The sequence below is a fragment of the Myotis daubentonii genome, chromosome 11 (genome assembly GCF_963259705.1).
Source record: "Myotis daubentonii chromosome 11, mMyoDau2.1, whole genome shotgun sequence".
NCBI classification, from domain to species: domain Eukaryota; kingdom Metazoa; phylum Chordata; class Mammalia; order Chiroptera; family Vespertilionidae; genus Myotis; species Myotis daubentonii.
Window position 1 is genome coordinate 61363918 of NC_081850.1, and position 11667 is coordinate 61375584.

The window sequence follows — 11667 nt, forward strand, 5'->3', positions numbered from 1 at the left end:
TTGGAAATTGTATTTTAGGGAATTCCTGGAGACAGAGAAAGTCAGGCTGTGGTTGATCCCCCTCCGGTAGCTACTACTGGGCCTCCTCAGTCTTCAGTGGCTGCAGCTGCAGCAACTACGACAGCAACAACTACAACAACAAGTTCTGGAGGTAAAGTGGAAGCTTTTAGATGGGGAGGAAATGGTTCTAAATTTCTACTGTAAAATAATTTAATCTGAAGTGTTTTGAGGTGAGGTTTATTCCCAGAGCATTTGGATAAATCCTAAGATTCTTTTTTTTAAATAATATATTTAATTATTATTTTTTTTTTTTTTACAGAGAAGAAGGGAGAGGGATAGAGAGTTAGAAACATCGATGAGAGAGAAACATCGATCAGCCGCCTCCTGCACACTCCCTACTGGGGATGTGCCCAAAACCAAGGTACATGCCCTTGACCGGAATCGAACCTGGGACCCTTGAGTCCGCAGGCCGATGCTCTATCCACTGAGCCAAACCGGTTAGGGCCTAAGATATTCTTGCTTATATTCCACATCATTGCTGCCATTTTGGTAGAGAGCATATTCGAAGGAAGAGATACTTGCCAGTTTGCATTCCTTGTTATATTCTGAAACCATTGCGAATGGTTTACTCACCATGTCTCTTTCTCTCCTTATAAATGTCATCGAGTATGTATAATTCCAAAACCAGTGGTAGCTTGGTGGTTATTATACAACCAAGGAATTAAAACCTCGAAAGGTTTAAAATCTTGTGTCTCTATGTGAAAGCAAACTTGAATTCAAGTGTCTACTGGCCAACACCCACATTTCTGTTGCCAAAAGTTTGACTACAAAGCAAGGCCTGGAGCCTTTGGTAGGCCCAGGAATTAGTGTTCTCCTTCATTCTTTCTTCTGTGTATTGAGAAAGTATTCAAACTGTTAATTTTGAAGAGGCCATTCTTTAATGCATATTCTAGTTCTAATTATGGCAGTCAGTTCTGGTTGATAAAAATTTCTAAGCACTTTGTGTACAGTCTCCCAGAGGACAGGACAGACTTGTCATTTCTGGAGAATTAGCATGGGAATGGAAAGGGGAGGCACGGCTTTGATTCAGATTGAGGGTGCTGTCCATTCACCAACAATTATTAAATAACTTAGTTTCTGAGTCTCATTTTCTTCATCTATAAAACTGATCTTACACAAAGAAGAATAAATATCTGTGTTATGTGGTCACTTTAATTTGAATGATTGTCTTGAATTAAAATTTAGGAAATAACATACAAAATATTCTCATTATTCATTAGTGACCTCAAAACAATTCTTTATTTTGTATAGCATAACCAGACAAATACCATCCCCTCCCCCCCCCCCCACACACACACACACAAAAATCACAAGTTCTAGATCTTATACCTTATTTGGCATTATTAATATTTATTATTATAAAGGGATCTTGGACGAAAGAGTTCTAAATATTATTACTAGATTGTCTTGCGGCTTATCTCAAGTTTTTATAGATTATAAATATTTAAAATTTGATGGCAGTAAAATAATCTTCCAACAATAATTCAGTTTGTGTTAATAAAACTCCATCTGATCTGCAAACCTGAACTCTTTCTTAACTTTTAATTCTTAAATACAGGGGTTGGCAAAAGTAGGTTTACAGTGTGAGTATATGAAATATACTCTTATTCTTTTTAAAAATAAATTTTTATTGATTTCAGAGAGGAAGGAAGAGGGGGAGAGAGATAGAATCATCAATGAGAAGAGAGAATCATTGATCAGCTGCCTCCTGCATACCTCCCACTGGGGATCAAGCCCACAACCTGGGCATGTGCCCTTGACGGGAATCAAAACTTGGAACCCTGATGCTCTGCACTGAGCCAAACCATCTAGGCCACAGTTTATTCTTGTATTATTATTAATTTGTATTTTTCCATACAAACAATTGTAAACATACTTTTGTCCACCCCTGTTACAAATTTCCCAGGAATTCAATCTCAGATTGTTTAGGGGGGTGTTTTCTTAGTCCTGCTATATATTTTTCTTAATAACTTTTGAGCAACAGGGACAGCTCTTAGTACTTTTTATTTTTGATAGGGAGCATACAAAGCACACGTCCTCGATATTATTTGTTACTTTCAGTGTCTGTCTAAATTATGTTTGAACCAATTCTTGGTATATGTAATCAGTACTTTTGTTTAACAATGTTTTCTGTGTATTTTAGGACATCCCCTTGAATTTTTACGGAATCAACCTCAGTTTCAACAGATGAGACAAATTATTCAACAGAATCCTTCCCTGCTTCCAGCATTGCTACAACAGATAGGTCGAGAAAATCCTCAATTACTGCAGGTGACTATGTATCCCATTTTGAAAAAGACCATCAACACCCCCTTCCCCTCCACCAACTCTAAACCTTCTAAGCTACTTTCAGTAGACTATGCTGCATAGATAGATGTACTAGAAAAAGAGTTGGGGGATGGAGGTTGGGTTAGCTTTAGTTGCTCAAAAAATAAATTTGGGAAACACCTTATTAAAGAATCTGAGAAACTCCAGTAAAGAAACCTTTTAATTTGTCTTTTTTCCCAAGCTTATTAGTAGAGCTCTGCCCTTAGGAAACATACTTGTGGGCTTAATTAATGCTTAGGTCACAAAGTATTTGAGTTTGGTACATCATTGTACTGCCTGCTAGTGTGGAAGATATATGTAAGTTCTCTTTCCTCTTACCGTCAGCAAGTGGTTTTTTAGTATTGCTTTTATTTTTTGACAGCATACATTTATGAAAGAGAATTTGAATTCTCTTAATTCTTCACTGTTTATCTCACTCAAAAGAACTGAGCTTCTTGAATAATGTGCAAGGAATCATCATATCCCCATAAAAACGTAATAATCTAGAATCAATCTAAAATATTACAGTTGCAAAAGTTATAGCTTCTCTCTTATTTGTATTTAGAATTCTTTTTTTCCTGAAGATGCTTTATATCAATGTATTATTTTTTTCTGTCCTTCAAATCACAGCAAATTAGCCAACACCAGGAGCATTTTATTCAGATGTTAAATGAACCAGTTCAAGAAGCTGGTGGTCAAGGAGGAGGAGGAGGGGGTGGAGGAGGCAGTGGAGGAATTGCCGAAGCTGGAAGTGGTCACATGAACTACATTCAAGTAACGCCTCAGGAAAAAGAAGCTATAGAAAGGGTAAGTTTAAGTAAAACTAACAATTCAGTTCTTCATACAAAACAGTCACCTTTCCAATGCTCAGGGTTCACACGGGGCTAGTGGCCACTACATTGAATAGCACTGATCTATTTCCATCACAGGTGGAGTTCTTTTAGAGCGGAATAGAGCATTGCCCCCGGGGGCGGGGGGGATTGCAGGAAAGACAGACTTCTCAGGCCTGCTCTCCCACCTTGTCCTTGGTGAAGCCCAGGGACCAGCAATGAGTACCATTCTAGCATGAAATAGTTGTAAATATATTAAGAAACTAAAAATTTCATTGATGTTTTAAAATTCAGGCAGAAAATGATCTTTAGGAATGTGCCCAATTTAAGATGATTCATTTTTAGATTTATATTTCAGATTTCTTAACTTCACTACTGTTACTAAAATCTAAGGGAGATATATATATATATAGTTTATAAAAAATAACATACAGTAAATATCAGACCCTGCTATCCTGAATCTCTTCTCATCTTACCAGGGTGACCAATGTAGGTCATGGCACTGTAATAACCTGGTTTTTATGATACTATGACTAGTCATTCATTCTCTGGCCTCATTGTTAACATTTATAAATAAGAAATCCTAGTACTTGCCTGTTTCACAAGGTGTTCTGAGATGGAAATTCAGTATAGTGCATTTTAACTTGGAAAATCATCTGGAAAGTAATTTGTCCTTGTTTATGATACAAACATATCAAGTGTTTAAAGTTTATAATTAGGTATTTCCTAAAAGATACTTTATATATCAGGCTGATATTTTCCCCTCTGAGTAAATGACACTTGCCTCAATTGTTCCATAGCAACTTTTTTTTGAGGTTAGGGTTATCAGTTCTTGATTTCTGTGTTGGAGAAATTTTCTCTTGTTGCTTGTGCTTTTAATTCATACTAAGAGAGCATTCCTAATACAAAGTTAAAAGATTTACTTTTGTCTTTTCTCTGAAGAGTTTATACTTATCGAGATTTGTGACCCATTTTGAGTTATTTTTGTTTATGGTAGCTAGCTCCATTTTTTTGCATCTGACTACCCAGTTGCCCCAGCACCATTTATTAAAAATACTACTCTTTCCTCACTAAGTTGTCTTGGCATTCTTATTAACATTAATTGATAATAAATGTGAGGGTTTATTTTTGGGCTCTCAGTTCTGTTCCATTGATCTATATGTTTATTCTATTAGTACCTCACTCTTTCTCTTTTTTTAATCCTCACCTGAGGATATGTTTGTACTAATTGTTAGAGAGAGAGAGAAACATTGAACGGTTGTGTGCCACATGCACACTGCTGGGGATCAAACCCATGACCCTCAGTGTGCAGACGGTGTTCCAGTCAGCTGAGCCGCACCAACCAGGGCCTCGCTGTCTTCATTACTTACTCTGTTGCTTTGTAGTAAGTTCTGAAATCAGGAAGTGTGAGTGCTCCAATTTTGTATTTCTTAAGATTTCCATATCAATTTTAGGGTCAAGTTGTTCATTTCTGTGCCTTCTCTCTCCCCCCAAACTTGCTGGGATTATGATAGATACTGTGTTTTTGTGTAGATCAGTTTGAGGAGTATTGCCATGTTAGTAGTATTAAGTCTTAGCAAGCCATGAACATGGGATTTCTTTCCATTCATTATTAGATTTTCTATATCTTTAAGAAATGTTCTATAGTCTTCAGTTTGTACTTTTTGTATTAAATTTATTCCTAAGTATTTTTATTGTTTGTGATGCTATTATAAGTGTATTTTCTTAATTTCATTTTTGAATTATTCAGTGCTAGTTATATAGAAAGACAATTTATTTAATTTTATATCTTCCAACTTTCCTGAACTCATGTATTAATTCTGATCATTTGGGTGTGTTCCGTAGGATTTTCTGTATGAAAGATATCACTTGCAAGTAGCCATGATTTTACTTCTTTTCTAATATAGCTGCATTATTTATTTGTTTTGTGTGACTAATTGCTCTATCTAGAGCCTCCTGTGCATTGTTGAAGAGAAGTGACGAGACCCAACATTGCTTGTCTTAATCTGCATCTTTAGGGAAAACATTTCAGTCTTTCATTATTAAGTATGATGTTAGCTATGGGTTTTATTAAATTCCTTTCATTGGGTTGAAGAAGTTTCCTTCTACTCCTAGTTTGTTGTGTATTTTTATCACAAAATGGTGTTGGATTCTGCCAAATGCTTTTTGTGTGTTTATTAAGATCATCGTGTAATTTTGTTCCTTTTCCTGTTAATATGCTTTATTATGTTGGTTGATTTTTGTATGTTGGAGCAACCTTGTATTTCTGGGATAAATCCCACTCGGTTATGGTGTACAACCCTTTTTTATGTTGCTGGATTTGGTCTGCCAGTACTTTGTTGAGGATTTCTGGATCTACATACAAAATATCGGTCTGTAGTTTTCTTGTGTCTATGTCTGGTTTTGGTATCAGTGTAATAAAATGAATTTAGGAAATGTTCCCTTATCATCTCTTTAGAAAAGTTTATGAAAAATTGGTGTTAATTTTTCTTTAAATGGTTGATAGAATTCACTAGTAAAGTAATCTGGGCCCAGCTTTTCTTTTTGGGAAATTACTCACTAAATCTCTTTACTTGTTACAGGCCTGTTTGGATTTCCTGTTTCTTCTTGAGCCAATTTTGGTGGTTGTGTTTTTGTTGTTGTTTTTTCTGTTGTCTTTCTAGGAATTGTCTATTTTAATCTGTTATCTAATTTGTTCATAATATTTCCTTATTAATAGTTTTTATTTCTATAAAAAATAGAAATGTTTTCACATTTTTGATTTTAGTCATTTTAATCCTCAGATTTCTTTTTTTTCCCTGTCAGCTAAAGTTTTGTCAGTATTGTTGATCTAAAGAAAAAACACACACTAACTTTTGGATTTGTTAAGTCTCTCTGTTGTTTTTGTAAGTTTCCATTTTATTTATTTTCTCAGTGATCTTTATTATTTCTCTGCTTGCTTTGAAATTAATTTCTTCCTTTTTAAAATATTTTTTTTTATTTCACAGAGAGGAAAGGAGAGTTAAAAAGTATTTTCCAATTTCCTTTGTGATTTCTTCTTTGATCCATTGGTTATTTGGGATTTGTTTTAATTTCTACATGTTTATGAATTTTTCAAATTTCCTTCCATTATTGATTTCTAAGTTTATTCCATCGTGATCAGAGCACATTTTGTATGATTTTAATCCTTTAAAATTCACTGAGGTTTCTTTTATGACCTAACATGGTCTTTGTGGAGAATGTTCATGTGTACTTGAGAAACACGTATAATCTTCTGGTGTTAAATGTTCTGTAAGTGTCCATTAGGTCTAGTTGGTTTATTGCGTTGGTAAGTCTCAGTTTGCTTTTTGATCCTCTTTTTAGTTGGTGCATCCATTATTGAACGTGGGGATATTGAAGTCTCCAACTATTATTGAATTGTTTCTCTGTCCCTTCAATTCCATCAGTTTTTGTTTCATTAATTTTGGAACTTACTTATATATGTGTATAATGAAGTATTTCCGATGTTTTATCATACTAAAATGTCCTTTGTTATTAGTCGCAATTTTTATCTTAAAGTCTATTTTGTCTGATATTAATATAGCCACTTCAGCTCCATTTTTGTAACTGTGCGTTGTATATGTCTTTTTTCATCCTTTTCCTTTCAGTATATTTGTGTCTTTGAATCTAAAGTGTGTATCTTATAGAAGCATATAGTTGGATTGTTGCCTTCTCTACCTTTTATTTCAGCTAGCCCATCTTTAATCTGAATAAGAGCTAGGTAACAAAATCATTGAAAGTTCTTCTCCTTCCACAGATGAATATTCATGCTGAACTGGGACTTGTGCCCAGTTTTTTAAGGTCATTTCTTGATTGAGGCAGTTTAGAAGAAGGTTCTTAACATTGGCTGACAAACTTACAGTATCTAGTGAATGAGATCATTGACCTTAGTTTTTCAGGGCTGTGAAAGCAGTGATTACTGAGTTACAAGTGATTTCTAATAGATTAGGAAAACGAAAGTGGCTTGTGTCACCACTTATAATGCTCTAAAAATTAAGCAGATAAGAATAGAACACCATATGTCTTTATCTCAGAAATATTATGTAATATTACTAATAATTGATCACCCATTTTTCTAATATGGAGTGTTTCATAAGGCAAGGAGATTGAGAATGATATTTGACCCTAGTGAAGGATATGACTTTCTTTACAAATAATTAGGTGAAGTAGTTAAACTTATTTCCATTTGTTCTCATCCATATCTTCACCCACCCCTCAAATACTAAAAGCCATTTAATTTACAAATTTCTTATGTTTAAATCGCCATAGTTAAGCAGCTAATTTTTAGTGTTAATGCCAGTAGTTGTTAGTAAAGTATCTGTTAGTCGAATAGCTTTAACTAGGAACAAATAATTTTGTAGGTGGTTGTTAAAAGAAAGGGTGTAAGTTCCATTTGATCCGTTGGGCTGGATAGGGATGGATTCATGTAGAATTCTCAAGAGCTTTTATGTCTTTTACAGTAGTGCTGTGCTGGAATGATACGTTTTCTTTCTTTTCTTCCAGTTAAAGGCATTAGGATTTCCTGAAGGACTTGTGATACAAGCATACTTTGCTTGTGAGAAGAATGAGAACTTGGCTGCCAATTTTCTTCTACAGCAAAACTTTGATGAAGATTGAAAGGGACTCTTTTTTTTTTTTTTTTAATTTCACACTTCACACCAGTGCATTACACTAACTTTGTTCACTGGATTGTCTGGGATGACTTGGGCTCATATCCACAATACCTGTATAAGGTAGTAGATTGTTGGGGGTGGGAGGGAGGGATCTAGGATAAATACAATGCATGTCTGCTTCAATTAGCAGATGCTGCAGATCCACACAGTGTGTAAAATAGACAACCAAAAAGCAGCTTTTGCAGGTCTCTATCTCTTGTATAAAACAGTAGGTAACTTCCTAGGTTTCACTCTTTTTAGTGTACTAGATCCAGAAATTTAGTGTAATGCCCTGCTTTATATTTCTTTGAATTAACATTGGTTTCAGAAAGAATCTTTGCTACCTAGAATCTACAGTCTCTATTTCATGGCAACACTGGATAATGGCTTTATGAAATTGAAACAAATTTGGAACAACTGCGAAGAGATGCCAAATAATTGATGGTTATTGTTGCTGCTCCAAATAAGTATAAAATTAATGTCAAGAAAGCCCATTCTTTCATGTTAAATACTTGGGTTGGGGTGGAGAAGAAGGGGAACCTTTTCTTAAAGTGAAAATACTGCTATTTTAAAATCTCTTGATCAATGAATGTGAGACCCTTCTGACATGATTTGAGAAGCTGTACAAGTATAGGCAGACTTATTTCCTGTTTACATTTTTTTGGTTTGTTTGGGGGGAAATTGGTAGGTGTCTAATTACTGTTTACTTCCTTGTTATATTGCAGTAAAAGTTTTAAAACCACCATTGCATGTTTGCTTTTGATGTGTCCTTTTGTGGATTAGCACTTTGGGACCAATGGAGAAATGCAGCGCTCACTCTCCTTTGTCCCTTCCCTCAGCAGAACCGTGCTTGTCACCAAGTTGTGAGTTCAAACTGCTGCCTTTCTTAAACCCACAAAGGCTGATCCAGTTCAAAATCAATGCAAATGTTTTAAATCTGGGTTTCTGATATTTGTAAGTGTTTTTCCTTATTAGAAAAGAATGTATGGCTGTTAAATTGCTTTCAAAAAGAGAAGGTGGACAGAACTATCATCCAGCAGCTTTTATTTGAAAGACTGAGGAAATCTTTTGGAAGGGTTGGGAGTTGAGGCTGGAAAAGTACTTTGGAAAATATACAATCAAGATATCTCGTAGCACATTAAAGGAAAACTCTTAATAGCAATGTTGGCTTTTATTTGGATTTTTTCATCTCAGTTTTTCTTTGGAATCTTCTTCATTGGCATTGTTATTTAATCATAAAGAGGGGGCAGATGTCTACTTGTTCAGTTTTCCAAATTTATTTTCCTGACTATAAACAAGACTTGAAAGAAATTCTTTTTCCGCCATCTGATACTGAGTTAAGAAGATGAATTTGCACAGATTTCTCCCTGCGTAATCTCTTGCAATAATCCTTAGCATCGTTTGGTGATGACTTTTAAGCTTTGACATCACGCACTCATAACCTATCTCATTTGAAAGTAAATGAAATCATGGTTTCTCCCCACAATGTTAAATCATGTGACTTAATCTTCATGTGTTTATTCCGTAAACTCAACAGGCCTTTGGACTTTGTATCACCTGTATGTTTTATACTGAATCATGCAAAATATCTCAGGAGAATAAAATGAGAATTTGTAAATATGTTCCTCTTTCAAGGCAGAGGAGTTGGGAAGAGGGGTGGCATTTCTGGTCGGATCATGGAATACTTTATTTTATGACATTTTACCTGCTACCTGATTGCTCACAGATAGCGAAAACTGGAAAAAGGATTAAAAAACAACAGCAACCTCTTCCTTACTCTGGAAAGTGACAGCAGAAGTTGGTGGCGTGGAGCTTTTGTCCTTGGACAACAAAACTACAAATAGTGGGATTAATGATTACCGGAGGACAGTTCAGGCCGTTTTGACCATTCCTTGTTTATCTGCTTAAAGAACCAGACAAAAACACTATGAAAGAAATAGGCTTTTTGTGACCTTTTGTTGTCTTTTAATTTGCAAACAGTTTTGGTAAATCTCTTAATGTAAGTGACCTATTTGACTTTGGAATTTCGCATTTGAGGTATGTCATCTATTCCTTGAAATGTTTTTATTGTTTAGTTGCTCTGTGGAAAATGTGAGGAAGCTTACGTTTATATTTGTTAAAATCTTACTGCCATCCCCAAGTCAAACATGTCTTTACAGTGTTTAAAAAATACTGAAGTGTTCCATCGAATAATTTTTTTCCTGTACTAGAAGGCTAGGATTCTAGACAATTATAAAATATTTTCAATACATCCAACATTGCATTTCTCATTTTTTAAATGATTTTGCCATAAAATCTAAGATTGAAAGTTACCAGTGCCTCTGTCACCGATCCTGTTTTTTTCAGTGAATGGTGAAGGCAGCATGTAGAAGGCCAGGCACTAGATCGGTCTTATTGGGTCTCCTGTTTGTTTTCTCAACTAAAGCATCAGTATAGAAATGGGATACCTAATGGAGTGTCAATCAAATTTCATGAGGACTTTAAGAGATTTCATTATCCCCATTGTCCCCATACTTCATGTCTTAAAGCAGCCAGCCTAAGACGGCTACAAAATATTCAACCAAACGCCAGCAGCTGCTGGAGTAAGGGCTTCCTGACAAGTCTGCACTTTGGTGAGTCCCCACCACAAGGCTCATTTGTCTCTTCAGTTGACCTCCCCTTCCATTTTGTTTCACTTAGTTCTAAGCCATGGGCTGGCAAATTACAGCCCATGAGCCAAACCTGGCTCATGGCTCACTGCCTGTTGAATATTCTGTACGCTAAGAATGATCTGCCTTTACATTTTTTAAATGGCTTAAAATTTCTTTGATATAAAAATTACTCAAATTTCAGTGTCCATAAATAGTTTTTTTTTAAAATATATTTTATTGATTTTTTTTACAGAGAGGAAGGGAGAGGGATAGAGAGCTAGAAACATCGATCAGCTGCCTCCTGCGCACCCCCCACTGGGGACGTGCCTGCAATCAAAGTACATGCCCTTGACCGGAATTGAACCTGGGACTCTTCAGTCCACAGGCCGACGCTCTAGCCACTGAGCCAAACTGGTCAGGGCCATAAATACTTTGATTGAAACACGACCATGCTCATTTGTATATATTATCTATAGCTACTTTTGTGCTATGGAGGTTTGATGTTGAATAGTTGGCAACAGAGGCTAAGGCCTGCAGAGCCTAAATAACCATTGCCTAGCTCTTTACAGAAAAAGCTTGCCATCCCTGTTCTAAACTGCAGCTAGCCCATCATATGTTAAATTATGTGATGCTTTTTGATCCTTTTTGGCATTCTTGACTTCCGGTCTTGGCTTCAGTTTGATTTGTTAGTTACTGTCACAGGTTCTTTCCAGAGGAGTGGTACCACCCCGCATCTGCACTGACAAAGGAAGGAACATTGTGTGCCTGGTGTGCTGGCCTATTATGTATGTGGTGTCTTGAAATTATTATTTGCTGTTACTACACTTTCTCGCTCTTACCAGAAGATAATGAAATTCAGACTGTAAAAGCACCTGGCAGAGTGATGAATCAGTCAGAACACAGAAAGCCAGATGAGTCTTTGGGCCTTGGATCAGAGTTGGGGCAGTTTGAACAGCTGGAAAAAGAGTGGGTGGAGCACTAGAGGGATAAGTGTAGCAGTTGGACCTGTTTGGGTGGCAGACTAGTTTCCAGAACTGTGTAGGTAGTGGGGAAGGGCAGGGAGGGAAGTCTTGGGCTGCTAGGAAAAAGATGCAGCACTGCAATGTTTTGGAAACCACAGGGACTGCAGTGGTGATAATAGGTTGTAAAAGGCCTTCCCTGTCATGAGGT

General features: G+C 36.1%; 1 protein-coding gene across 1 annotated transcript in view; it reads left to right on the plus strand.

Moving 5' to 3' along the window:
* The window catches only part of RAD23B (RAD23 homolog B, nucleotide excision repair protein), a 47541-nt gene extending 37423 nt beyond the window's left edge, over nucleotides 1-10118 (plus strand). Inside the window, exons 7-10 of the mRNA XM_059657579.1 lie at nucleotides 19-151; nucleotides 2204-2331; nucleotides 2998-3174; nucleotides 7719-10118. Of these exons, the coding sequence (XP_059513562.1) occupies nucleotides 19-151; nucleotides 2204-2331; nucleotides 2998-3174; nucleotides 7719-7832 (552 nt within the window). The 3' untranslated portion in view covers nucleotides 7833-10118. The remainder of the gene's footprint in view (nucleotides 1-18; nucleotides 152-2203; nucleotides 2332-2997; nucleotides 3175-7718) is intronic.
* Nucleotides 10119-11667: the final 1549 nt, after the last annotated feature.